At 40.6% G+C, this 27,984-nt stretch overlaps 3 protein-coding genes across 6 annotated transcripts; 1 reads left to right on the top strand and 2 right to left on the bottom strand.

Moving 5' to 3' along the window:
* Positions 1–79: 79 nt before the first annotated feature.
* On the bottom strand, positions 80–5,134 carry tubd1 (tubulin, delta 1). The gene is made up of 8 exons (XM_061827974.1): positions 4,845–5,134; positions 4,108–4,255; positions 3,419–3,635; positions 3,104–3,335; positions 2,556–2,720; positions 683–811; positions 419–602; positions 80–333 (listed from the first exon to the last, which is right to left on the bottom strand). The coding sequence occupies exons 1-8, from the start codon at positions 4,993–4,995 to the stop codon at positions 219–221; spliced, it is 1,341 nt and encodes a 446-aa protein (XP_061683958.1). The 5' UTR covers positions 4,996–5,134; the 3' UTR covers positions 80–218.
* rps6kb1b (ribosomal protein S6 kinase b, polypeptide 1b) lies at positions 4,300–18,476 on the top strand. 3 transcript variants are annotated; one of them, XM_061827972.1, is made up of 15 exons: positions 4,300–4,496; positions 7,665–7,708; positions 7,784–7,904; positions 8,013–8,081; positions 9,704–9,851; positions 10,373–10,430; positions 11,033–11,133; positions 11,526–11,616; positions 11,725–11,815; positions 11,924–12,031; positions 12,133–12,195; positions 12,936–13,013; positions 13,595–13,702; positions 13,774–13,886; positions 17,407–18,476. In XM_061827972.1, exons 2-15 carry the CDS (start codon positions 7,683–7,685, stop codon positions 17,660–17,662), a joined length of 1,431 nt encoding a protein of 476 aa, XP_061683956.1. In that variant the 5' UTR covers positions 4,300–4,496; positions 7,665–7,682; the 3' UTR covers positions 17,663–18,476. The 3 variants fall into 3 exon arrangements, with proteins under 3 accessions (XP_061683956.1, XP_061683954.1, XP_061683957.1); XM_061827970.1 differs by lacking the exon at positions 4,300–4,496 and adding an exon at positions 5,798–6,020 and having other exon boundaries at positions 17,407–18,475; XM_061827973.1 differs by lacking the exon at positions 4,300–4,496 and adding an exon at positions 5,798–6,020 and having other exon boundaries at positions 17,246–17,487.
* On the bottom strand, positions 17,987–27,979 carry slc33a1 (solute carrier family 33 member 1). Of its 2 annotated transcripts, XM_061827969.1 has the most exons (10): positions 27,901–27,952; positions 27,755–27,786; positions 26,189–26,650; positions 25,920–26,073; positions 24,525–24,720; positions 24,252–24,451; positions 23,999–24,183; positions 23,812–23,929; positions 22,024–22,239; positions 17,987–20,669 (listed from the first exon to the last, which is right to left on the bottom strand). In XM_061827969.1, the coding sequence occupies exons 3-10, from the start codon at positions 26,605–26,607 to the stop codon at positions 20,493–20,495; spliced, it is 1,665 nt and encodes a 554-aa protein (XP_061683953.1). In that variant the 5' UTR covers positions 26,608–26,650; positions 27,755–27,786; positions 27,901–27,952; the 3' UTR covers positions 17,987–20,492. The 2 variants fall into 2 exon arrangements, with proteins under 2 accessions (XP_061683953.1, XP_061683952.1); XM_061827968.1 differs by lacking the exon at positions 27,755–27,786 and having other exon boundaries at positions 27,901–27,979.
* Between the last annotated feature and the right edge of the window lie 5 nt (positions 27,980–27,984).

A 27,984-nucleotide genomic window follows, 5' to 3' on the forward strand; every position in this document is an offset into this window, starting at 1 on the left:
GTACTTGGAATTGCCGTGTTTTTATAACCAGTGCTGAAGCTGTTATCGTGTGGAATTAGTGGACAATAAATTAAATTGATGAAATTACATAGTGTTGTTCCTTTAATTGTAGTCGGTTGAATGGGCCATAGGTGGTTCAAGCAACAAAAATATATTAATTAAAAAGATACAGTATTTGCTGCATGTGTGCATTGATCACATTTTGTAAGACTTCTGTTTTAGCCATTACAGCCCAGTTGACTGTAGCTGGAAATGACTTGCTCCGCAAAACTAAAGTTTTCAAGGAAATCCTCTTCTGAGAGCCCAAACTTTGTGTACTGATGGATGTATGCCCTGTAACAAAAAATAGAATATGATAGATCAAAATCCCCCCACCCACCCCCTCACTAAGACAGACAAACCTTCTGGGAAAACTCACCTTGCAGCAAACATATTCCAGGCTTTTTTCACAATGTCGTCCAGCGATTCGATCAGAGCTTGACTATTGCTGACCAGCGTCGCTGTTTTTTCATACTTATTAAACGGCACCGGGCATTTCCACACGTTGAAGGCGTCTTTAGGCGCGAGCCATGAACTGTAAACGGCTGCGTCGCTGAAGTCGACTGGTGGAATGGAGTGTTTTTATTCAAGTGTTATTTCTTTTGGATTGAAAGCTGCCGGTGTTAAGCGTGATCTGTCAAACCTGTCTCTGCACTGAACACATCTTTGCCTCTCAGTATAAGCAAATTAGCCAAGGAAGTGTTGACGCGAGAGCCGGTCAGACTCCTTGTCCGCTCGGAAACAGGCAATGGGCGCATCTGTCGATCTATACCTGCCAACATATACAGTGTTTTGTAATGTTACTTTTCAACTGCAAAAAAAATGCTATAAGTATTATGTAATACAATGGGCTGAAATGGGTAACACCGTTACACTAAAGCAAGTACACAATAGTTATTGTAGGAGAAATTCCCACAGGATTTTATTTTTTTTTTTTACAATCTTTATGCATTTGAGGAAATTGATGTTGGAAAAGAGTCTGGCTGCCAATCCCTAGTCAAGTTCATCCTAACGATATTTGATTAGTTTAAAGTCAGGGCTGTGCAGACCACTGAAGAATAACATCCACACTGAAGTCATGCACACGCTACAAAATTCAGAACTGCTGAGTGGAGAACCAATTACTTGGAAATTTAAAACAAGAAAAATTCTGGAAAACATTACAAGACCTTGCTTTGTGCCCTTATTTAAACGTGTACATAATTATACAAAGTAAACCGACTTTTTTTTTTTTTTTTCTCATTTGTCAACAATTTTTCGGATGATGACTCACTTTAATTCTTGTGGATTAAAAACCTTTGTATGTAACAGATCCATAAATATTGGGGCAACACAAATCCCATCTTTTTGGCTCAAAACACCATCACAATGGATTTAAAATGAAACAAGATGTGCTTTAAAAAGAAAAGTTTTTCAAAATGCTGAATATAGCAAAGAATGTATTGTCACCTCTTGAAAATCTGATTTAAAAAAAAATAATAATCCTTTGTTAGCACAAAACAGTCTCAACTGAGTTATTTCTCAACATATTTTCCAAGAGATATGGAAGAGCCACAGCACGGTGGATCACATGGAAAGCGGTTGCCTCACAGTTCGGAGTTCCCGGGTTCAATCCCGGACCCACCTGTGTGGAGTTTGTATGTTGTGCCTGTGTTTGTGTGCGTTTTCTCTAGCCACTCCGGTTTCCTCCCACAATCCCAAAACATGCGACATTAATTGGACACTAAATTACCCCAGGTATGATTGTGGGTGCGGCTGTTTGTCTCGATGTGCCCTGCGATTGGCTGGCAACCAGTTCAGTTCAGGGTGTACACCACCTCCTGCCCTTTGGCAGCTGGGATAAGCTCCAGCCCTCCCATGTCCCTCATGAGGATAAGCAGAAAATGGAAAATGAATGGATGGATATGGCAGAGCATCACCAAGGATGAAATCTGGTGATATCCATGCATTCCACACTACAATAGACTGCAAAAGATTTGCAAACCATTATTAAAAATCCAAAATTCGATTTGTGATTAATTTCTGCCATTACTTTTGGTCCCCTAAAACGTGGGAGTCATATGTACTTTTTTTTTTTTTTTTTGGTCACCTGATTTGGAAGTAAGTACCCTAAAAGCTGAAAGATCACAGTTCAACTTGTTCATTACATTTACAATCCATTGTCGTGGTGTTTGGAACCAAAAAGATGAATTCTGTCAATGTACCAATATTACTCGTCTGCAATAAATGAATTTATCAGCAAGATTACCGGTACATCTTTTTGTGTGACAAATTTCATTAGCCAAATTCATAGGACTGTTTTGTAGTGTGGATGCCAAAGAAAATATTGATTCTTAAAGGAAACTAACTTTTTTAATATAAATCTGGTTTTACTCATGTTGAGCACTAATTATAACGATATTCCATAGTTGAAGTTAAGCATTATAATTCATGTTTAGCAGACTGGATAACATTTTTAGTTGATGGGCCACAAGCCTTTTGTTAATGGGGAAAAAAAAAAATCCGGCTACACTTGCCTTGTTCCATTTTGGTGTTGGAGATGAGCATCTGGCGCAGGTTTTTGATCAGGGGTGACCATCTGAAAGTGGTGTACGCCATGAAGGAACTTGGCATCTGAGGGATGGTGCTCATGCTGAGCAGCTTGTACTCTGGGTGGCACACAAGGGCGCTTACAAGTTCCCCTGAGGGTTGAGCAGTCAAGACAGTATGCAATTAACGGTTGTACTGCACATTCTGTAAGTACCGTAATTTCCGGCCTATAAGCCGCGACTTTTTTCACACGCTTTCAACCCTGCAGTTTATGCAGTGATGCGTCTAATTTGTGCAATTTTTTTTCTAATGGCCGCAAGGGGGCACTCGAGCATGAGACCGGTGGAATATATGTGCCGAGGAAGTGACTTTTACCGGTCCAGTCCTGTTAGTGCTGCGCTAGCGTGTTACTGCCATGTCTCAGTGATTTTTACCGGTATGTTTTTGTTTGTTTGTTTGTTTTTTTAACCGGCCCGGTTAGCACGCCGTTAGCGCGGCGGTACTAGCGTTAAACTCTCTGTGTAGCCTCTCTCACCCAAAGGATTCCTGCTATAGACACCGTTGGCCTCAGCGGTGAGCGCGGGCTGAAGGACGGCGCCCAACTGATGAGCGATCACCTTGTTGATGTCGCCGATGGAGATATCTTTTATGCGCAACAGCTGACTGCACATCTTGTGCACCGTGTCGTTCTCGTGCACCAGGAGTCCGTCTGACAGCTGGTACAGGTGACCCAGCGTTAGTACCGAGTTGTAGTTCTGGACGATCACCTGAAAAACAGCGGTTATTCCTTTTGAAACGGTAATTATTAGTATTATTATTTGGTTTTACACATTGATAGAAGTGTTCATACCTCGCCTGCCGCGTACGGCCAGGTGAGGTGGTTGACAATGAAGGATTTGGGGTAGATATCCCGAAGACGCTGGGTGACGTAGGTGCCCACTCCGGAGCCCGTACCACCTGCCACGCTCATCGAGGCCATCAAACCACTCAGTCTGTCACAGCGTTCCACCTCTCGCCGCGTGAGGTCTTCCACTGCTTCTTTGTGACGGGGGCCATGGATGCAAAATCTGGTGAACAGTTTTCAGCTTTACATACATCACTGACATTGTGACACGCGTTATGTTAGGGGTGTATAATTTTTTGTTATTAAAAAAACGATTTCATTCACAATATGGAAAAAAAGAGTTTCCAGGTGAGAGAAATTTCTTGGTCCAATTAAAAATTATATTGAAACATTCCTGACCAAAGTCTTCAGCAGGCACATACATAGATATTTTGGGGGACAGGTGCTCAATCCCAAAAATAAGCACCCATTCATACAATTTAGAAAAAAAACACCCGTATTTATGTATGCTAACATAATAAGAGTCAATACGACTACAGTGCTATGAACAAATGAGGTAAAGGGAGGTTACAATGGATATTAAAAGTCAACACACCCCTGTTAAAATAAAGGAATGAGGAAAATGGTGGCGAGACAGGAACAAATGTACGACTCTCCCCTTTCTACACAGATCATACAAATGAAAGTCACCTCACCCATTGGCCCAATTGTTGCCGCTCCCCTGACGCTGGTTGAAGCTTGACGCAACGTCATATTTCCACTCGCTACATTTTGCAGTCTTGCTGAAATTCTGCTTGATGACTTTCGGCTCCATGTCAATCTGCACTGCCCTGGCAACAAGGTCTAAATCAAGAATGTGAAAAAAACGAAAAACATTTCAATCAGTGGTGATACGTGAGGTGTGTCAGAATGATTCCAAGATTAGTGTCCCTGGAGTCTAAGACACTCTCCCAGCATTCCTTGCAACCCCTTCATGCCCCTCAAGAAGGATTCAAATTGGACTCTCCCGAACTTTGTCTCCTTGTTGACCCACTTGATCTTGGCAAAGATGGAAAAAAAATGAAATCAAACGGTGTTATGACGGGTGAGTAGGTTCATTGTTCTAACACAGCAATGCTCATTCCGGAAAGGAACTGTCAGATGCTCAGGGCATTGCAAGCAGGCGCGTTGTCGTAGTGAAGCAGCCACAAGTTCCCAACTCTGTCGTCTTCTCGTGCACTAAACAAAACAAATTCCGTGGGCTATTTTTGTAGACATGCTGGTTGATCGCAGGCTCTCACTGACGGACGCAAACTCATAGTTTGCTGTTTGGGTTTAAAATCCATCCTTTGTGGCATCTTTCGTACAAATACTGTACACCAAATAACGTCAATAACATTGTTTGCTTTGAAAAATAAAAGAGGACGTCGACGTAAGATGTTTAGCGTGTTACCTCCATCTTTAGTTTGGCGGAAGAAACGTTCACAGCAGGCAGTAGAGTATGTTTTGCTCTGGGCCGCCTGAGCGTCATTGTAGAGGGTGTCAAAAAACTCCACACCCACCTGGTTGCCGCACTGACCCAACTGAAGCGTCACCACAGACATTTTTTAAATCCAAATAAACGTGAGGAGCTGCCACTAACTACAAACCAATGACGTACAATGGCGAGTAACTATCACTTCAGCTGCTCACAGTGGTCACAGCGACACAAACGCGTTTCGTCTCTGCCGCCGTGACATCGGATTTCCGGTATGCGATTGTTGAACTTCAAAATAAATGCATACATTTGCCTTAAACCCACTTCATTTAGTCACGAGAACCCAGTCAAAAGAGCTATATCGGATTTTATACATCAAGAAAGTTAATAATATTCAAATTTGATTGACACTCGTTTTTCATTTTATTTTAAATCTGTTAATTTCTTTTATTCTGTAGGGATGATAAGTACTGCACGCATTAGACAATATTTATTTTTTTTAATTATGTTTGTGAGCATAATATTGATCGAAGTTTGGATTGTTTTGACAGAAAATAATTGTTGTATTATGCACTTACATTTTATTTCTATGTATTTTTTCTACTTCGGGTGAAAGAAAAATATTACAGACGTACTTTATTGTGATTCAATAAAGGAAGAAAAATGGTTGGAATATTATTATATAAAAGAATAAAGGCGGTGGTAAAACATGGAACGACAGGTCACAGTAAAGTTAATTAAATTTAATTTCATTTCACTGGGGCCATTGCAGTGTAAAGTTTTGCGTAAGATTTTTCATTTGTGATTTCCAGGCACATTTAATTATCGCGTTCAAATGATTTCCAAAGGAATCGTTTAGGTCGGGGGAGAACCTTCGACTCAGCGTTTATTGTTTTGTGCGAGTTGAGAGGGGAGGGGACGGGGGACGGGGGACAAACGCCGGGTTACCGCCCCTTCGGTTGTGAGCCGCACTGCGCTTGCTCAGTGTAGTAGCCGGTCATGGCGGCGTTGTGTGCTTGTCCATGAGGCGGGGGACGTAATTCTTGCGGTCTGTGACAGAGCGAACCCAGCGAGGCCGCTGCCATGGCCGGAGTGTTTGACATTGATTTGGACCAGCCGGAGCAAGACGTCTCCGATGACGAGACTGACGAGGTACTTTCAACGAAGCTTCCGAACGGAGCCGCTCGACTTGTCAGAGCATCAACTCTTTATGTACAGTAGCTAGCGAGCTAGCGTTAGCCTGCCCGCCCGCCCGCCTGCCTGCCTTCCACCCACCCACCCAGCCACCGCGGACGGGCGGGCGGGCCTCCTCCCCCAGCTGGTGCTCCCGGGCCTTCTCACGGGTAGCGTTAGCATAAGCTAACTAACGTGCTCGCCACTTTGACCCCGCACTTTCACAGCCGCCGCATTAGTTGAATGTTATTCTACCCGTTAGCAGCGAAAAGTGGAACTGCGACGCTGTCACGTTTAAATGCCGTAGCTGTCATGTCGGAATTGTACAAGCACAGCCTTTCTTGGCCAGGGAGCAGTAGTGATAAATGTGTCTCAGTGTGCAACAGTTTATTTTGGCAGTACTGTGACAAGAGTTGCTCTGTGTGGAGTTCTCACTTGTAATGTAGCAGTATGCCGTCCGTAGATCGTTGGTCAGACTCCAGTTCCTTTCACTAGACACAAAAGTCAAGTAATTGCACTGCATTTACAAGAAGTATGTGTAAATGCAATAGCCCACTAGTTTGTTTTGTTGACAGGCAACTGCATTTCCCAGTGACCACGTTTTATCTGGAATTAAACGTATTTCCCAGTTTCGAGCATTAGCTCAATATTGTTATATATATTGAAAGTAGTTTCATTTTTTTTGTTTTTATATTTTATCTGCTGACATTTTAGCTGTTGCTAAAGATCTCCCATCATGATCAGGAAACAGCCTTCCCCCTCAACAGATCATATTTATCATGTGAAAATTAAACCTTTCTTGGTAAACAGGAGGTTATACAGAAAACCCGACCGGCTTTGTGCAATGTACATTCCAAAGTTCCCATCTACAACACATATGTACCATAAACCTCCAGGTATCACCTTTTACGACCGTGTTATGCTTTATATTTGGTATATTAATGCGCTATTATTTTAATATACCATATTTTCTGCACTATAAGGTGCATACAATAGACGCTACAGTAGAGGCTGGGGTTACATTATGCATCCATTAGATCAGTGATTTCCAACCTTTATAGAGCCAAGGCACATATTTTACAATTGAAAAATCCCACGGCACACAAACAAAAGCAACTCTCACCATAAATGGATCGATTAATTACTGTATGTACTTCCTACCATCTAATAGAAGAGGATTTTTTGGTTCTGTCTGTCATTGTGCCTCACTGGCATAAATGGGATGAATAAAGATACATTATTTATTGGAATAAATGTTTTTTTTTTTTTAGCAATTACATAAAATTTTATGACTTCCCATGGCACATCTGAAGAGCGCTCACGGCACACTAATGTACCCTGGCACACTTTTTGGGAATCACTGCATTAGATGGAGCTGCACTAAATTCTCAATATTGATCCACATATAAGGCGCACCGTCGGCTTTTGAGGAAAATTAGAGGCTTTTAGGTGTGCCTTATAGTGCGGAAAATACGGTATGTTAATCAGAGCAAACAGTTGATTAATTAACTGTACAGGTAAACATTGTCTGGCAATGGAAAAATCATCATATGCTTGTTTAGGGAAAAAATATTTTATTGCCCACTTTGCTCTTTTGACATCAGCATGTGTTTTTCTTTCCAGGCGCAAATCAATGAGATCATGGATCAGTGCAGCGGATTTGAATTGTAAGTATTTCAGATCGTTAGTCAGCAGAGATTGTATCGTATTGATATTTTTCTGTGTTGAACCTCTTTTTACAGTAACATGGAAGGTTGTGAGAAGATAGAGATATCAGAGGATAACGTCAATCAGGGGACAGAGAATATTAGACCAGAGTGTTTTGAACTACTACGAGTTCTGGGTAAAGGCGGTTATGGAAAGGTATGTGTTGGAGAAGCTCTGACATATTTTATTATTGTTATTATTAGTAGTAGTGTCTTCAACTGTACTTTTGACAATCTCGTGAATAGCCATATTCTCTTTTTGCAGGTTTTTCAAGTTCGAAAAGTCGTGGGAGGTGCTTCAGGCAAAATATTTGCCATGAAAGTCTTAAAAAAGGTATGTTTGTCCCTCATTTCTAAAATATAACTGCTTGAAATATAATGCGCTCATTGTTTCTAATACCCATAATACATTAGTGCTTTGTTTCTGTAACTATAATGGAAAACAGTCAGTTGCGTGTTGCTGATTGATTTCCAGGTATTCAGATTTTACGTTCATTTCGCCAATTTGAAATACTAAAAATAATCAGTTATTGGGTCAAGTTGTAGCCATCATAAAACCTTTATTACAGTAACTATACAGGTAAAGATTTAGGTAATTTAAGAGCATTCAAAATTGACATACAAGATTATGCCTGTTAACCTGGAAACAATTCTCATGGTATGCATTTTCCCCCCTTAAACATTGCTGGTACATGCTTTAATTATAATATCTATAACAGTGAGTTAAATTATTCACAGAGTGACATAAAAATCATATTCTTGTGCAGTTACTTGAAAAAAAAAATCACTAAATTTACAGACTCCGCCTCACAACCCCAGTGACTTTTTGAAGTTGTAATGTATTCTTGTCCAGCATCGCTTTAATAATTGTGTGGGATAAAAGCCAGGGCCCAAAGTTCTTAAGCCTTTTGAATAAAAATGCAGTCTTAACTTGCCTCACATTTTTGTGAGAGTCACTTAAATTTAGTGTGAGATTAGAAGTAGGAATGAAGCGTTCCTTTTTCTCCAGATTGCAACATGATGGCAGAGAGTTGCTACAACTATGCAGCAACAGCTCTATAAACTATTGAAAGACCATCTGTATTTTCAGGTTAATTTTATTCAATGGTTTTATACTATGAACATATAAATGTACTTCTATATTTTAAAATAATTAATTGAATAGATATGAATAAATGTTTTTTTTTTTTAATTATTTTAATGCCAGCCTGGTTCTGTTTAACAGGGAATCAGGCAGCTCTTAACGTTGCTAATGTAGCAATTAAATCAAGTCCTGCCATCTCGATAGAGTTTGAAATATAATGTGAGATAGGAGATCAATTATAATTAATTATGGACGTCCAGATTTGTTCAAAGTAAGTCTTTCCCCGGGAGAAAAAATTATAGTAGCAGGGTTCACTGTCTGTCCATCATAAAAGCTAACAACGTGGGCAATATTTTGAATCTTCTCAATATTTTGAATAATCCTCTAAGGCAGTGATTCCCAACCACTTTGCAGTGAGAGACCAACAGGTGCCTACAAGATATTTCACTTTTTTGGTCTGAAAATGATTTTTTTGCTGCAAAAAATGTTCTTCAACTGTCATTACATATCATCAGCATTTCATTACCTATATTTTTCACGTCATTGTTTGGTGGTGATGGGATTGTTTTAATGTACTATAAAATATGTTCTTTGACTCAATGATGGTTGGGAAACACTACTCGAAGATGTAAGGGATAATTTTTCATGTAGCTTTGTTTTCATGTAGTCCCCCAAAAAAAAAAAAAAAACACAGATTGACATTTGATCTGCCATGTTAGCAATCATTAACAAATGTCGCTCTCGATGCGGAGGCCGATCGATGACTCACCTCAGCACACACCTCTCACTCTTATAGTCCAGAGAACAAACTCTCTTCAGGTTGTAAAACACAGCTTAATGTTTTGTTGTTATTGTTGTGGGGCGTGCGACAGGCAATGATTGTACGCAACGCCAAGGACACAGCCCACACCAAGGCGGAAAGGAGCATCCTGGAGGAGGTGAAGCATCCTTTCATTGTCGATCTCATCTACGCCTTTCAGACAGGCGGGAAGCTGTACCTCATCCTGGAGTACCTGAGTGGTTAGTGCAACAATGTGCACACCTTACACACAAAGAGTATAATTGAGAAAAATGGTGTTAAAGCTGTAACAGGTAAACATCATAGTGAACCCTATTGATTTAGGATATTACATTAAAATCATGTGAGTCAAGGCAGATGAGCATATACAGTATAGTGTTTTTACATGTGAAGTTTTGCGAAGTTCTTCTCCATCATGCTGTAGTTCAGCAACATATTTCACCAGAAAATTGTACAAGCTTTTGTGATTGGCCGGCAACTAATCCAGGGTGTACCCCGCCTCTCGCCCAAAGTCAGGAGGGATAGGCTCCAGCTCACCCGTGATCCTGATGACCCTGATGAGGAATTGTACAACCTTAGGGACATTAACATGTAATGTTTGCACCTCAAATATACACTATGCTTATAATATAATAGTGTACTATCTTGGGAAAACATGAAGTTGTGCTTTTCTGCGGAAGGGTCAGGGAGTATCTCTGGAGAGGTGTGTATTCACTCATGCCGCTGGTGTTTTTCTTTGCAGGAGGAGAACTCTTCATGCAGCTTGAGAGGGAGGGCATTTTCATGGAAGACACAGCCTGGTAAGTTAAAAAAAGATTAACTTGATCTGGATGGGAGGCAATTTACCGTATTTTCAGGACAACAGCGTGCATCGGATAATAGGCCGTCCTGTCGTGTTTTGTTTTGTTTTTTTCCATACGCGAGCTGCACCAGCCCATATGGTATATACCATATGTATTGATATGTTGTGAAATTAGGTATTCACACAGAAACTGCAATTGTTTATTTACATACCTTGTTTCCGAACACTGACTATAACATGGCAGTAAAACAGCTCAAACATAACATAAAAGTCATTGTTTATATTCCACTAAAACCACTAAAGTTGTCTTCTTCAGTATTAGAGTTGAAGATCCGTAGAAAGTCTCTGTCACACAATTTCAGTCGCTCTCAATGTCCTTTTCATTTCGAATTCCCGCTGAAGTTGTGTTGTTCTCCTCACGTAGCAGTCCAGCCTTTTAATCCTGCTTTTAAACTTGTAGTCACAAGGGACTAAAAAAAAAAAAAATCTATTCTGGCCCCGTCATTAAATATGCCCCAGGGTTCAGATCGTCCAGAAAATACGGTAGTTTAGGCTTTAAATGTGCTGAACTGCCAATTGAGATATTGTCTTGTCGTGTAGTTTCTACCTTGCAGAGATCTCCATGGCTCTGGGTCACCTGCACCAGAAGGGCATCATCTACAGAGACCTAAAGCCTGAGAACATCATGCTAAACAATCAAGGTGTGTGAGCGCATTAAGATGTTTGTGATATGATAAACTTTTTAACAGCAACCATTGTTATCGGTCTTGTGTTTTTTAAACCAAAACAGGACATGTCAGAAGCAGATGTAAAAACACTATTAGTGAATTAAAATGAATAATAATGCCAAGATTCCAGCAGATGGCGCCAAAGTAATTTTATTGCTTTGGCCTGAGTGCAAAAAAAGTCAACTGGAATTTAAATTGCAATATTTTTTTACAGATTTTCAGTGCCTTTGGGGGGAAAAAAAGTGAATTAGCAAATGCCATACTGTGAATATGCAGGTGTTCACTGTATAATGCATTAAATATCTTAAATTGGTTACATTTCAGATCAAATCTTGTAACTGTGTGTGCGTATGTGTTCCATCCAGGCCATGTCAAGCTAACAGATTTCGGACTGTGTAAAGAGTCGATTCACGACGGTACAGTCACCCACACTTTCTGTGGTACCATTGAATACATGTAAGTTGCTTCTCCCCACCCGATGCTTATACACAATTGTGCTTCTGTAGTGTCCACGAGTTTATCTTGCATGCTTTTTGGCTAAGACATACCTTCTCATTGGTTCAGGGCGCCAGAAATTTTAATGCGAAGCGGACATAACAGAGCTGTAGATTGGTGGAGTCTGGGGGCTCTGATGTACGACATGCTCTCTGGGGCGGTCAGTATTACTCACAGAATTGAATCTATTGTACCTACTATTCTAAATGCTAATGTGGTATGAATCCTGCTGTGATTGAGCAATTATTTTTAAATCTTGCATCCATAGCCGCCATTCACTGGTGAAAACCGCAAAAAGACCATTGATAAAATCTTGAAGTGCAAGCTCATCCTCCCACCCTACCTCACACAGGAAGCCAGAGATCTCCTCAAACGGGTAGCGTTTTTTTTTTTTTTGTTTGTTTTTTAAACCTCAATGTGACTGTGAGGTTATTGTGTTTAGACATGCTTTTCTAATGATTCAAAATGTGTGTGCAGTTGCTGAAGAGAAATGCCTCATCGCGGTTGGGTGCAGGCGCTGGGGATGCCACAGAGGTGCAGGTGAGCATCCGCTACAAATCGAAAGAGAAGGAACTTAAGAATATATCATCGAATCATGTGAGACCTTTAAGTACAGCTCAAGCCGCGTCAAAGGATTAGCTCGGTGTATAAGTCTTCATACAACATGGGAAAGATGGTGGACCGTTCATTACAAGAGGTGTTAAGAACCTGTGAAAAGAAAATGACGTCTGCTATACGTGTCATCATTTGATATCTGTTTAGCGCCGTCTTGTGTAACATTAACGGTTCACTTCTTTGTGCAGAAGTTATTGTTGAATATGTGATGGTTGGCACACCTGTGAAGCATCTTATTTCATGTGCCCTTTTCACGAGTATATGAATGTTCACATGCGGTTCCTCCCACTGAGCTGAGTTCTGTCTGAAAGGAACAGTTGTCTAAATTCCGCCTCTGGTGCAGCAGTTCACCAGAAGCCAGTGTAAAAAAGGCCAAAGTTAGCATTTTATTGATGTAATACTACTGTCACAGTGTTTTTTGTTAAAACTTATACGACCATTAACAATGTTGCAGTTGCTTCCATAATTGGTGCTTGTACAGTTGATAAAGGATTATAACAGTGACAGTTTGATTATTGAATGAACGAGTTAAGGTTGAATGATGTCCTTTGCGGAACATATTGCGTTCGACCCAATAGGTGCTTGTGTATTGCTATAAATCCACATGGGCAATATGACTCACCCAAGGTAAATGACTCTTTATGGCTCATTGTCACGTCCCACAGGCACATCCCTTCTTCCGACACATCAACTGGGAGGATTTGCTGGCTCGTAAAGTTGAACCGCCCTTCAAACCGTTCTTGGTGAGTAGTATAGGAAGCACGTTGTGTTAGGGTTAGGGTTTATTTTAGATCCAGTTCATTGTGCTTTATTAATGCCTTTGAAATGTCATAATTACAGTATATAGCTTGATAGCTTCTGTAGTATCTTCAGGAATTGGATGGATGGATTTTTATGAAAAACAATTCTAAGACATGACAATAAAACTATAAAATTGAATAACTTTAAGTATGGCGTAAACTGAGTGAGCCTCATTGTGCTGCTCGACATTCTTGGGCCACAGGCCAGTCGTAACCTTCAAACGTTCGACGTCGCATACACATGAATCTCTCCCTGTGCTGCTGTAAATTTAGGGTACAACGGTACCTTGATATTGTTAAATTTGTTCTCTGACCAAGCTCATAATCCCATTTTACATGTATAACAAATCTGTTTGCCCCATTGAAATGAACTGAGATGCCACTAATCTGTCCCAGTCTACGGAAATAAAATATTTTTGCACGTTTTCAATAGAGGAAAAATAGTACTGTGTCTTACAAAATCAATTCAAAAATCAAGTGGAAAGAATTGCAGCATTAATGAGTTCACCTCTCTGACTTTGTAGCAATCAGCTGAAGACGTCAGTCAGTTTGACTCTAAATTCACCAGTCAGACACCAGTCGACAGCCCTGATGACTCAACGCTTAGTGAGAGTGCCAATCAAGCTTTCCTGGTAATATCTCATTTGGACTCATTGCAATCTTCCGTCTGCTTCCCTCTGATGGCCCCAATACTTCCTTACAGGGATTTACGTATGTGGCTCCCTCAGTCTTAGAAAATATCAAAGAGAAATTCTCCTTTGAGCCAAAAATCCGATCACCTCGACGATTCATCGGCAGCCCGAGAACGCCTCTCAGGTAAAACAGCAGTTGTATGTTGTCACCTATCATAGTGTGGTCACTGGCCTAAATAATAATAATCTGTTATTTTTATAAAGGCAATATTTCTGATACATATTGAATCTCATTAGATTGCACATACCTGTATGAACCTAACTCAATGGATGTAATTATGTCACTATGTAAGGACAGTAATGTAATAATCTCAGCTGATACACAAATTCCTCATGAATACTGAACTTGCCCTCACTACATTGTTGTTGGCTATTTTATGTTCCAACTGATGCGTTATTTTTTTTTTTAGTTTTATAGCAAATATCCTCGCATTTTTAACTTGATGCCTGCGACACATTGTAAAGGGGCAAGAAACGACAAAGTTGAGGAATGCTAGGTGAAAACACCCGATTGGAACGTTCCACAGGTGAATAGAGATCGTGCACCTACGTCATAAAATCACGTGACTTTTATTTACGTCACCATATTGCCGGTCTAACAAAGCATTGCTCAATGCTAAGTCGGTTGGAGACGACGCGAAAATCTGTCTTGTAGCACGACGACCAGAGTCTTGTCCGATACCGTTAGACATTTACAGGGTGAAAATAAGTTGTTGAGATTTACACGGGAAAGATTGAAAGCGTATAAAAGTTTGGACGCATACAAATACTTTATTGCTTGATCTGTTCTCATCAGGAATAAATCCAAGATCAAAAATCAGTTTTGACGGCTCATGAACGCGGAAGTGTGTTCGTCTACACGTTAACCTTTGGCGGAGTCCATCGATCTTTTCAGCTAGTATTCAGTGCAAATACCAATATTTAAATAAATGACTCCTGGTTTTACACAAACTTGCATTCATTAACTATGATTGGAAAAAAAAAAAAAAAAAAAGAGGATACGGAGCGTACACGGAAGCGACTGCGGCCACACTTAGCCTCCGTGACAGTTTTTTTTGAAACGCATTATTCTCAAATGAGCCAACTTGCCATTATAAATACTTCTAGGTAATTTGAGATTTGAGAAGAATAATTCCTACCTGAAATGAAGTGATCGCTACACAGGCATGTGTGTATTTTGGTTGGGCACCATCCATCTCGTTTAATTGCCGAAATCCATCGATCTTTTGTGGTCTTTTCAGCTGTTATTCCATGGAATGATCTCTTTGAATATCCGTCTCGTCTGTTGTGACAACCAAAAGCACACCAGGTCTCGGGTATTTTAAATATACTCCACCGGTTCAATGTCTCCCACAATGTCGAGCAGCTCTGTTTGACCAGCAATGGTGCCGTGAAAATGGTTACGTCACGTGCACAAGCTCTAGGTTGATTGGAACCTGTTGAGTGCGCTAGTTTGGTATAAAAGATTTACCACTTTATAAAGAACTGCATGTGCAAATAGTCTGTAAGGACTTTAGGGATTATCATCATCATGTACAGTCCACAATATCATCAAAAGATTCAGAAAATCTGCAGAAATCTGTTCATGTAAGCGGCAAGGCTGAAAACCAACATTGAATGCCCATGGCCTACAAGCCCTCAGGGAGCACTGAATTAAAAGCTGGCATCTTTGTCTAACACATATTGTCACATGGGCTCAGAAATAGTTCAGAAAATCAAATCGCTACATCTACAATACTACACCGTCCAAAGCAAAAGTTTTATATCAACATTCAAAAACACCACCTGAGCTCATCTGTGATGGGTTAGCATAAAATGGAAAAGTGTGCTGTATCCTGACGAGTCCACATTTCAAATTGTTTTTGGAAACCTCGGATGTCATAGCCTGTGGGCCAAAGAAGAAAAGGACTATCTGGATGGTCACCCACGCAAAGCTCAAAAGACAGCATCTGATGTATGTGGGTGTGTTAAGTGCTCGCAACGTAGTAAATTCCACTTTCTTGAAGGCACCATTAATCTCGAAAGGTACATAAAGGTTTAGACGCAGCATATGCAAAACATCCAAAGGGACATTATTTTCTGGGATGTCCCTGCTTATTTCAGCAAGACAATGGAAAGCCACATTCTGCTTGTGGTACAAGAGCATGGCTTCATAGTAAAAGAATGTGAGTACTGTACTACACTAACCTGCCAGCACTTGCCATTGCACTCAACGACAAAAATGTGTGGTCTCCCGCTCTGGGAAAAATGTCCTGTGTTCATTTAACTGTGCATTTTGAGGGGGAAATGGACAAGTTATTTTCTCCAAAGATCACCATCGATTGCGAGAGGCTGGATGCTTGAGAAGTAGATCTTGGGGTAAAAAGTCTGGGCAGCCTTGCTCTTGAGCAACTTGATGTATATAAATACATCAAGCGACAATGGCAAAGAATTCCACCTAAAAAGCTTCAACTATTAGTGTCCTCAGTTTTTATAGAACGTACTGCAGGCATTTGTTTTCTAATTGGGATTCACATGATGTTCCACAATAGTCTCCCATTTCTTGACAAAGGAGAAGGAATATTTTGAAACGTGTCTTTTAATAAATTGAATCCCTAAGTGTGTGGGAGGCGTAACACTATTTTTTTTTAAATATACAGAAGTTCACTATATTTTAATGGTCTATAATTGCATTGAGTTGCTTCTCCAGCCACTGATGTTAAAAAAAAAAAAAAAAAAAAAGACTGGATAGAGCATACGCATCAAGCGGTATGTCAATTGGTTGAAGCCAGTTGGCCCCCATGTTGGTACTCCCAAAACATGTAGAGGACATGGTTTACAGGTTGGATTATGGCAGGGTTTTTTCCTCAAAGTTTGGCATGTAGAATCAAAACTGGTCATGTGAGCTTGACATTTTTTCAGTTCTGGTAACATGAAAGATTTTTAATTCGATTTGGTAAGCCAAAAAAGGCTAAGTGCAAAGGAAAGACATACAACACCGTGACTACCAAGAAACCTTGCATATTACCTAGGGGCCGATTTTCCCAAAATACGCTGTGAGGCACTATCATCATAACATAGCAAAAAAACTAAGCATTTTTTGTCATAAAAACATCAAAATTTAAGTCTGATATATTTTTGGAAATAAGGACTCGCAATGGGAAAATACATGCCAAAAACATTGTTCATTTGTCGTCTCTGCGACGTCCTATTTCAGAAAGAAAAATTAAACTTGTTTCCTTGCATTTGAAAATCAAATTAAATTTGCAGAGTTCTGTATTATGAAATTTATCTCAAACTTCACGTAAAATGTGTTTTCTTGCTTATCCACTGATGAAGTTTTGGAAAATATTTACATCGCTTTTTTGCGAAAGTGAACAGTGAACAACAAAACTTTGTTGAAGTGAATTAAGCCCATCAGAAAATTAAAAAAAAAACTTTATAAACAAACTAACAGTGTCAAAATAAATCTTTCTAACTTACCTGTGGATTGTTTTCTCACAGCCACGAAACTGGCGATTAATGGGAGTATCAAGATGGTGGATGGCGACTTCAGTTTTGGTGGCCAATGAGCCATCCAGCGTTTTTCTTGAGATCAGTGTCTCCAGCCACAATTGAATTGTTAAATTAGCTTCACAGTGCATTTCCTTTTGCTTCCCTCTCAGCCCAGTCAAATTTTCAGGGGGGGACTGCTGGCCACGGAATGTCCTGCTCCCTGGTGGAGGGCAGAGTGTCCTCCAGGCTCCTCAGGACCAGGCCATGGAAGTTTCCACTTCAGAGCAGATGGACGTGACCACCAACTCGGAGGCCTCCGCCCCTCTTCCAATCCGTCAGCCTGCCGGAGTTAACCTGGCTCAGATAAAGCAGCAAGCGTACCCCGTGGTGGCCAAAAGGCCCGAGCATTTACGTATGAACCTATGACCCAGCTCTCGTCTTCAAAAAGTTTATTTCTTGACTTTTTTTTTTTTTGAAGCAAAGCAAAAAGGTATGGATGCCAGAGACATTGTCAATCAAATCTTGCCCATCCGCACACTACACGTGCTGTCGCCGCGCAGCGATGAAATGCCGGCCCAGGATGCCAGCGCTCCTCAGTACATTCATTCAGCGTTTCTGTCGCGATGTTTCACAACTTTTGACCTCCACAGACACACACCGCATCTTACCGAGCCGGAGTCAAGAAAAACCCAGAGAAGTTCGGAGGAGCTACAGCGAGAGATTTTTCCCAGCAAGCGTGGTCTGCTGTACAAAAAAAAAAAAAAAAAAAAAAGACATCCAAAGTGCTTTGTGCTGTTTCGGTGAGTTCCTTTCAAGAAGTCTTGCTGGGAGACAAATGAGTCCTGATTCAATGACAAAAGGTTTAATTAGGTTTATAGTTCAAAAGAGAGGTATCGGTGTGGCTTACGCTGGCATCTAATATGGAGCTATCCATTGAATGAATTTGAAGGCCTGAACTTGTAAACCTCACAATTTTCGGGGGGCTGGGGGGTTCACTTTTTGTCATTGTGAGTTAATTGTGCTTGGAGGCACATACTGACTGAGATACTACTTCTGGAATTCTTGCTTGGATTATCGTCATTTGACATTTTTGAAGAACCTCCACCTCACCGTCGCTGCTCCTGGTGCTACCAGTTGATCTGAGCACTTCAGTTAAAAATGCTCTCCAAAAAAAAAATTTCAAGGTGCATTAGCTACTTTGCATCGAGCTCGCGCGTTTGGGAGGACATTTTAAGATTACAGGTTAAGCAAGGAGAATTAAAATAAAATGCAAAAATATTGTGTGTCCTGTGTGTGTGACAGCACTCAACACTTACAGCCATCAGTCAATTATTATCTTTTAATTTACATGAAGAAACCTGTCGCGACATCACACATGAAATCAACACAAATTTCACTTCATTCTGTCCCTTTCGTAATTATGATTTGAAACCTAGATTTTCAACAATGTTCAGAATTACTTTCCATTACAAAAGGCCAAAAATTGATTTTGACCAATTAAAACGGACATAGCCACAAGATTGAAATTTACAACACAATCATTACACATCCACTATTTCCTCCAAATGACGCAGAGCAGTAACTAAAAAGCTTCCAGCCTTTACAGTGCGGATGGACATAACTGATTTTGTGCAATTGATAACCTCGAATAAACAGGAGTTCAGAACATTCGAGATCCCAATGTCCAATCCCAGAGTCAAGTCGTATACTTCGTCCCAAATTCTTGGATCTTTTGAAGAAATTGTTGGGCTACATTTGCAATCTGGCTCACAAAAATCTGGCATGCTTGGTAACAGAAATCATTTAAGATTGTCATTTACAAAATTTGAGATTGTAAGGGTGAGTTATTGGCATAAAAGTGTAATTTTTTTCATTTTTAACTTGTAACAGGTGATCGTGTGTTGGGTCTTGTGAAGATATGGAAAAAAAAAAAAAGTTGAAACTGGGTAGCTTGCGTCACAACTTTGTATTCACTGTCTTTACATGTTAAACAAGGCACATATAAAAAAAATACCTTCTCATAAATCAGATCTGAGTTGACGAGAAATGAAAGCTATAAAATCAGTCTGATCATAATTAAAATATACACAACTGGATGAGTTGTTGAAATAAAGTGTCACGATCAGGTTGCAAAATTCAAGGATGCATTCGATCCAGATTAACGCGATTATGCACCGGGATCCTGAACATTTTATATATATCTATATAAATTAAGTTTTGACTAACATTTATTGATATTATGGCTGCACTTTGTCGTCGTGTAAAACTGCATTATGTAGATTTTTAATATTTTTATTCTCACGTATCTGAGGTAACAGAAATATTAGACGCTTGTTTGGATCCAGCAGTTTTAAACATCAACCACAAAGGATCAATATTGTTACATTGGTACATTGCTGACGGTATTTATGGAAAGAAGTAATATTTTAGTTTTTATATTGAGTTTTATTTATATCAGGCAAGATGTTACGGCAAGATTGTTTTTGTTATTCAAGGAAAGCACTTGCAAACTGCTTTGCATCTAGGACAACAAACGTTCATTATTATAGTATCTTATCAGTACATTTCTTAAAAGGCTTTGCTCACTTACGACCCAAATCAAAATCTGTCAAATCAAATTAAAAAATTTAAAAAAAAAGTGTTTCCTCATACACCCACCAAATTTTTTTATACCTGCACAACATGAGCTCCAACGCAATAATAAATGAAAAACCGTCTGTACCGAGTCGGTTTGTTGATAGTAATGCAAAACGAAAAATGCATACAAAGATATTTTGTATCCCATATGGAATGGCACTTCTTACTCAGGGGAACTGAACTCACCAATCCGCGATAAAATCCCATTTACAACGTACAGTACATAAACTTATATTGTCGTTACAATGTAATCGAGTTCAATTTTGTTCCCCTCACCAGAACAAAAATCAATATTGTTCAAGTTTACCTAGTGACTAGTCCAGTCAATATACTTTTTTTTTTTTTTTTTTTTTTTTACTATTTCCCTCCAAAGCATGAGTAAAGCATGCTTGCAAAAATGAGTTGTTCCTTCACTATCATTTAAATAAACAATAACCATAAGGTGTCCCCGCATCTTGCATAGTTTTTTTTATGCTTCTGGTAGCGAGCGGATCCTTACTTGATGCCCTCCGGTCGTTGAGTCTGATTCCGACGGCGAAGAAACAAAAGGCTTTGAAATAAAAAAGTAGCTTGAGTGAAGCATCCGGCATTGAAATGTTCTTTTCCACGGGGACCGGTTTTAGTCATTGACTGTGATGAGTCTGCATCTCCACGCAGCAGGACCGTGGTCCTGCAGCCTCTTCATTTTCTTCCCCAACCACACCCACCAGGCTAAGCCGATCAGCACGCACACCACCGACTCCACGTAGTAGCCGTCCAGCGTTGTGGCGGAAGTGCCGCCCGCCTTGATGCACAGCTGAAGGAGGAGGAGTAGCGAAAAAAGTGATTTTTCCTGACAAGCGATGCCACGATAACATAGCGACCCACGACGCGCTTTGTTATTCTGTACGTAGACGTGTCCTGGTAGCTACATTTACTGACTGTTTTTTCTTCCTTTTGAGGACTATTAACCCCCAATCATGGCGCCAAAGAAGTGACACTATACAAGTTCTTCCAGGGACGTGAGTCACACCCACCAAAGACATTTGATAGTTTTGCATTGCTTTTTTTCTTGTGAACTTTAAAACCCATTTGTGGGCAGCGTCCCATTTTTGTGAAAATCATGATTTTTACGCATTATATCCTTTAGTATATCAAAATATTTAAGTATTTTAATCTGAAACCATAATTTGGTAGCACGGAGTTATTTCCCTTTTCTTCCTGACCCAACATGGCTGCCTCAAGTACACATGGAGTGTTTTCCAAGAAAAGAAAGGGAGAAAGGTCAGTATGCAACCAAGTTTGTCTTCAAAATCCTAATCCGTCAGTATTATTAATGCGTAAGTGTCGTTCTACAATAAGAATTAATGAATAAATGTATCTCTAGTATGTACCACTTCAAAGAACTGATAACATACCCATCCCCAGTTTTGGGATGCTGCTGCCTGCGAGAGGGTACATCTTTTTTCCCCTTTGTTTTATGCGTTAAACGTAAAAGAAGTATATCCTTGATTCTGGCCTGTTAGGAGACTTTTGTCTCAATAAGGCAAAAAATTGCCACCCTGCCCATGACTGGGCTAATAATGCTCTGTTCCTGTAGCATTTCTGCATTTTTGTTTTGTTTCAAAGATTTCGTTAACTCGAGTTACGAGTTTTTCTATGTTAGTTTTTGTATTAAAAAAAAAATGTAAAATTGCTTTTCCTCCCCCTTCATTATTACCTGTGTAAAGTTATTCTGCACTTTTGTCAATAAAAAAAAAGTTTACGGATATGGCAACGCACTCCCAGCCTAGCCAACTCTACTACTAAAGTATACATTCAAAGCAAAAACTAAATATATTTCTTAAATCCTTTTTATGATATAAAAGTACCCAACCCTATACATGTATTTCTACTATGCAGTTTATTATCAGGAAAAGCTAAAAGAAAATGTTTTAAAAAGCCTAATTATTTAGAAATGGAACAAATTATTTCTTTTTTCATTAATTCTAATGGGAAATACCGATTGGGTTTTCAAACAAATCGCTTCTCGAACCGCCTTCTGGAACGGATTGCGATCAAAAACCGAGGTTGTACTGTATGCGCTTGTCCTGCTGGTATGCTGCTGTTAAAATATGTGTGCAGAAATGTCATATGTCACTAAAAGGCGGTAGAGAAAACAAATGTGTTACCCCCGCCGCCTCCGGTGAGGCCCACGTTTGCCCGAAGGCCCCCTGACACTCCTTCCAGGTGAGGGGATCCACCAACCACAGCGCCACAGTGGAGGGCCAGTTTCCACCCAGATTGGTGACTGTGTTGAGCAGCGTCATGTAGGTGCCGCCGATCAGCGGGTCGCTCACTTTGGCGTGGAAGGCCATCCCGGCGACGTACATGCTGTACAATGTTATCTGTGGGCAGGAAACTTGGGTTAAATCCATTTTCTAGTGCCCTTATCCTCATTTGGGTCACAGGTGAGCTGCACTCTCTCCCAGCTGATATTAGGAGATATTTTCCATAATTTCATTTGAACTGTATTGTTTCGAATCACTTTTTGAACTTTGTAGTAAGGACATGTCCTTCAAATTTATTTTATTTTCCAAAAACATACTGCAGTCACTGTGATTTCCACCCGCAAATCTGCGCTGTCGAGCATGAAAAATCAGGCGTGCAAAATTTGTTACGAGTAGAAATTCATAGATATTGAAAGACATTGCATATTTTGTGTCGTTTTGACGAATGTTCCGTTTAAGCTGCGGGAATGTGCAATTGCGCACTTGTCGCACACTCTCAGCGCACAGCCTGGTGTCTTTTTTTTTTTTTTAAACACGGAAGCACACGGTCTCTAACAACGAGCTGCTGCTCAGCCTCCTTCGACTTCCTAGTTTACCTGACACCGCCCCCCTCCGCTCTTAAAGGGGTACACGCATAATTACAAACGGAACAAACATCCGCATTTTTATATCTGTGGGTGTGCCTGACCACCCCAATACATTTTTCAAATGTGAGTGACTGATACTGGAGTTAGTCAACTGATGTCTGCTGGCAAACCTAAGAAATTGGATGAAATTCTTTCCACTGTTACGTACTCATTTCTACTCGATAGGGCTAACACTCGACGGCAGCTGTAACAAAGTTCTGTACACTAAACTAATATTAAAGATGACATTAAAATGATAATAACAATGATACTCTTTTCTAATGGACCTTTCCGACCTGTCAATCACTGGTACAATAATAGCCAATCAGGTAGCAGCATTGTCTTAACACCTGGCTTGACACGCCCCTCTCGCCATATTGTCTCACAAACAATGCCAGTTGTCAGTAGCGTGCGCCCGGAAAAGTTAATGTTATGAAGAAAATGCGCTTGGGGAACGTGCAATTCTGATGAAAGATATCCTGCTGGTTTACAAGGGGGCCGGTTGATTCATTTTCCAAAGCCTAAAACACAGCTGACGATGTGTCTACGATGGATTAAAGTTCGCGGAAGAGCGCACGCACAACTAAATGTGAACAATATCAACAAACACAAGGCTGTATGTTCGAAGGTAAGTGAGGGAGGAGTCTCTACTCTGAGTTTGATTCAATCATCGTCAGTGCTTTTTGCGTGGAATAGTTGAGACCTCTCTGTCAAACTCTCTTGGACAAGTCCAAAAACAATATTATCTGGAATATGCGACAGAGAATCCAGTTCAAACCTGTTACGTTCAGTCGACATTTTGGAAGATTGTGGGGCATGGCAACTGGAGCTAAAGGGGGGTGGAGCTGAAGATCGCCAGACGGAAAGGTCCATTGAAGTACACTATGAACCACCAGCATGAGGGCCTCAATGGCCGGGATGCCTAAACTGTAATTTCACCATCAGGTTTGCGATAAACGGAGCAAACAAACTAGTTTTCCAAGAGCTGGCCGTAACACACGTACAACATGATTAGGTGATTTGTTTGGGTTAAATTGGACTCTGTGTGCAACTTCTAGCTCACCTGATGCACCGCGTAGCTAAGCAGTACAACGCCGTAGTAGTAAACAGGGAAGCCTTCTTCTTGTCTCACATTCGGAGTCCACCAGACAAGCAGAGCGAACTCCAGGCCAATGATTAACCTGCAATAACAACATAATAGGTAACAAAACCTGCGATCCACAGAAAGGTGAACTTGTGCCATTTACAACCTGAAAGGGAAGGCCTTGTAGAAGACATCCAAAGGTCTGGGCCCCGCTGTGTACTTACTGATGACCACGGGCAGGAGGATCTGTAGCGGCACCATGGGCACCGCCAGCAATGCCAACTGCGCCTTGGGAACGCCAGCTTCCACCAACTTCAGACCCGTCACCGCGTCGGCCGCGGAAAAGCCGATCTGAAACCAGCGGCCGAAAAAGTCAGCGACGCTCTTCCTTCCTCAAAATGTCTTCCGGGACTGCTTACTTTGGCGGTGAGGAGCAGAACGCAGAAGGTGAAGACGGCGGGCATCTTGATGATAGTGAAGAGCAACTTGTAGGTTTCCCAAACCCCCTGCGTCTCCTCGGGGTCGGCCCCCTTGCCTTTGCCGGGCTCGTTCTCGCTTTTCAAGACGGCCACCAGCGTCGTGGAAACCAGGAACACCACCCCCCAGAAAAACAAGAAGTCTGCGACCCAACAACAAAGCGTCGGACGCGGAAAATGGTAGCGGGACGTTCCCCGACGCGGTGACCGACGTACCTGACAACGTGACGATGCCGGTCTCTTTGGGTTCTACCCTGAGGTACTTGTTGCAGAAGTCGACGGACTCCAGCGCCAAAAACAGGACGTTACCCAGGAAGTAGCCAGCGGTCTGGCCCACCGAGTTGCATGTTGATGCGTATCCCACATTCTCTCTTGATAGCATCGTTAGCGCCCAGCCATCTACAGCAATGTCCTGGCAAATACACGACGAGTACAACGGCAAAGACAAGTTACGACAGTTCCCAGCACGTACTGCAGTACCCTATACTACAAAATAATTAGCACTGCTTCACTGATAAGAAAAATGTGATTTTGAATGGAACTTCATTAAACTCATGACATTATTCTCTCATTGTACGACTTGTATGTAGCACATTTTAGTCTGTTAATGTCATAAAATAAAACTCTTCGTACTTACTTTATTCTTGTAATTTTATTTTTTCTCTTGGAATGCCACAACTTTATTCACCTAATATCAAAATTAGTTTTCCGCTCATACAATTACGACCCTCAACTCTGTTCTCATAAAATTTGAACTTTTGAAATAGTGAAAACATTTTCTTTTTTGGTGACACGACACCTTTATTTTCATGAATTTCAATTAATGAGTTTTGTTTGACATTTATGCACAGCGTTACAAGTATTTTTTTTTCTTGTGGTATCATCACTATTTATTTATTTACTTTATTATTCAACTATTTCCTGATAAACTTGAAAAAAAAACAGCTTTTTCGTTTTTCTTTCTTACTCAGAGAAATATCAAAATTTATTTATTGATTTTATTATTTAACTGTTTCCTGATAAACTTTAAAAAATAGTTTTTTAATTTTTTCTTTCTTATTCAAAAAACTGTTTTCTTTATTTCCTTTAAGATTTGGTTTTACTTTGTCCTCAGAATACAACTATTTTAAAATAGAAAATAATTACTAACTTGTAAAATCAGGCTCTCTCATATTAGGATTGTGTATATCTACAAATATATTTCAAATTGGTATCATTTTTTCTTTCATCCTTACGTTTGCAGATGTTATGAAATTACAATCGTCCTTTTTGTAATATGGCTTCTGATTTTACATTCGCATTAGGTTGGACTTTTTTTATTCATAAAATGTTATTCTCTCTTTTAACCCTCCCTGGACCAAATCAAATTTTGTAATTTTGTCAAATCTGATACTTTCAGAAAATGATACTCTGGACTTAAAATTTTTGATTATGTTAAACCTGTTGCAAGTTAGCAACCCCTGCCCGGAAAGGGTTAATTCCAAGATTTATTACCTTTATTTTCCGCGCTATTCGCATCCTTATTTTCATCACTGTGTCAGTCACGATAGAATGCACGTTAGCCCAAATTTCTCAATATGTGTGATCGTGATGATATTTATGGATGCTAACCTGCGTAGCTGCGAGAAAGGCCAGCATAAAAAAGACAGACGTCAGTGCAATGATGTTCGGGCCGCCGTCACGCTGCAGCAGCGAGTCAACTCGTAGAGAAAGGTAGAGCATGAACAGGCCCAACAGGTACTGCGTGGGGATCAGCCAGGATTTTCTGCAGAGACACGGGCACATATGGAAAGGTTCATCTTTGCTGAACAATAATAATTTAAAAGAAAAAAAAAAAGAATTCAGTGCATGTTACACATCCATACAAGTTCTCTTTTTACCTTCTACCAAACTTGCTGAAGTAGAGCGCGTCCACCAGCGGCGCCCATAAAAGCTTGAGGCTAAACGGCCAAAATACAAAGCTAAAGACGGCTTGGTCTTTGTAGCTGACGTTCTTGCCCTGCAGGAGCAACGGAATGCTGCCAGCCAGCCCGAGGGGAATCCCTTGCAGCACATAGAGGAAGAGAAGAAGGGACACGTTCCCCAACTCGGCCTGAATGCCTCGGCGGACCCTGGGACGCATCCTGACTTCGGAATCCGACCCGAGGGTGGGGCAGTCGGCTTCCCCTTCTACTTCCGGGTCAATGACACCCATCTCGGTCCTGTTGCCGTCCTTGATGCTTTCAGAATGGCGGAGACCCACAGCAGCCTGCTTTCTTTGACGCCCATTCTTATGCGTCAGTGCATTGCCGTGCTCCATGGCACCAACGTGGGAGTCGAAGGGTGTCGTGCCCTCGGTAAATCTGAAATGAAATTGATAAAGGGCAAATTAGTCCAATGCGTATTTAAATAGGAAAATAAACAGTGGGTCTCACAGAGGTTTACGTAGATTAATGTGTAGCCGCAAGTGCTTCTCTGTACGTTCTGTGGAGACGACTCCATCCTTATTTTGTTTTTTTCCAATCATAGTTAATGAATGCGAGTTTGTGTAAAACCAGGGGTCATTTATTTAAATACTGGTATTTGTATTGAATACTAGCTGAAAAGATCGCTGGATTCCGGCAAATGTTAACGTGTCGCTGAACACGCTTCGGCGTTCACGAACCGTCAAAACTGTCACTACGTGGGATTTATTCCTGATTGAGAACAGATCCAGCAACGAGGTATTCGTATGCGTCCAGTCTTTTATACACTTTCAAATTTTTCTGTGTAAATCTCGACAATTTACTCACCAAATCTATGTGTATATCCAGTTGTCCAAGACAAGCGGAAGCAAATTAACAGTCCAATTCCTTATTGGCGAAAACATCAACTTCGGCAATAAATACGGGTCCTCTATGCCGAGTTTATCTCATTTTTCCTTATTGGCGAAAACATCAACTTCGGCAATAAATACAGGTCCTCTATGCCGAGTTTATCTCATTTTTCATTTATTTTCTCGTTTATTTTCACTTTCACTTTCTAAATGTCTAACGGTATCGGACAAGACTCCGGGACATATTTTCGTGTCGTCTCCAAATGACTTAGCATTGAACAATGCTTGGCTAGACCGGCAATATGGTGAGGTAAACAAAAGTCACGTGTTTTTATGACGTAGGTGCACGAGCTCGATATATAATTCACAGATTATGGTCATCCGCAACGACTGAATCAAGGCAACTGGTTTCCGAAACACATCGAAGAGGACCTTGGCAATTTTAATATTGAGCTAACTTTAAATAACTGGCACAAAAGCAAAACAAACAGAATGATCACGCTTAAATTATAATGAATACATGAAATGAATATTCCACGCTTCGATCGGGAAGGTCGATAATGTGTGGGCGGCGGAGGGGGAAAAAATGCAATCATGACAAGAAATGGTTTCGATTGCAATAAAACTGTAATAAATATGACGGCACGCATACCTGATTGTGACGACAGCTTTATAAGCAACATGCTAAACAAAATAAAAATACACACACACGAGAAGCCGAATCACACATCATCACTGAAAGTGAATTTGTTTGCGGTGGAAATGTAACAAAACATACGGAACAGTGAACGATTCTACCGTAAACGTATGGCAAGTTCACATCGGTGACCATTCACAACTCGGACGTCAGACGGACCAGGAAGTACAAATGTGCGCAACATT

Source organism: Syngnathoides biaculeatus, chromosome 8, assembly GCF_019802595.1.
Source record: "Syngnathoides biaculeatus isolate LvHL_M chromosome 8, ASM1980259v1, whole genome shotgun sequence".
Taxonomy (NCBI): Eukaryota; Metazoa; Chordata; class Actinopteri; order Syngnathiformes; family Syngnathidae; genus Syngnathoides; species Syngnathoides biaculeatus.

What these genes read in the sequence shown, in the direction of transcription:
- slc33a1 (XM_061827968.1), bottom strand. Translation starts at nt 26,607, where the DNA reads ATGGAGCACGGCAATGCACTGACGCATAAGAATGGGCGTCAAAGAAAG. An exon ending in CCTTTCTCGCAGCTACGCAG is followed by an intron (nt 24,721 to 25,919) that starts GTTAGCATCCAT and finishes TGTATTTGCCAG; the next exon opens with GACATTGCTGTAGATGGCTG. An exon ending in TTAGCTACGCGGTGCATCAG is followed by an intron (nt 22,240 to 23,811) that starts GTGAGCTAGAAG and finishes TCCTGCCCACAG; the next exon opens with ATAACATTGTACAGCATGTA.
- tubd1 (XM_061827974.1), bottom strand. Translation starts at nt 4,995, where the DNA reads ATGTCTGTGGTGACGCTTCAGTTGGGTCAGTGCGGCAACCAGGTGGGT. An exon ending in CCGCCAAACTAAAGATGGAG is followed by an intron (nt 4,256 to 4,844) that starts GTAACACGCTAA and finishes TTCTTGATTTAG; the next exon opens with ACCTTGTTGCCAGGGCAGTG. An exon ending in CTATAGCAGGAATCCTTTGG is followed by an intron (nt 2,721 to 3,103) that starts GTGAGAGAGGCT and finishes CTCAACCCTCAG; the next exon opens with GGGAACTTGTAAGCGCCCTT.
- rps6kb1b (XM_061827970.1), top strand. Translation starts at nt 5,952, where the DNA reads ATGGCCGGAGTGTTTGACATTGATTTGGACCAGCCGGAGCAAGACGTC. An exon ending in GTAAAGGCGGTTATGGAAAG is followed by an intron (nt 7,905 to 8,012) that starts GTATGTGTTGGA and finishes CTCTTTTTGCAG; the next exon opens with GTTTTTCAAGTTCGAAAAGT. An exon ending in CATCATGCTAAACAATCAAG is followed by an intron (nt 11,134 to 11,525) that starts GTGTGTGAGCGC and finishes TGTTCCATCCAG; the next exon opens with GCCATGTCAAGCTAACAGAT.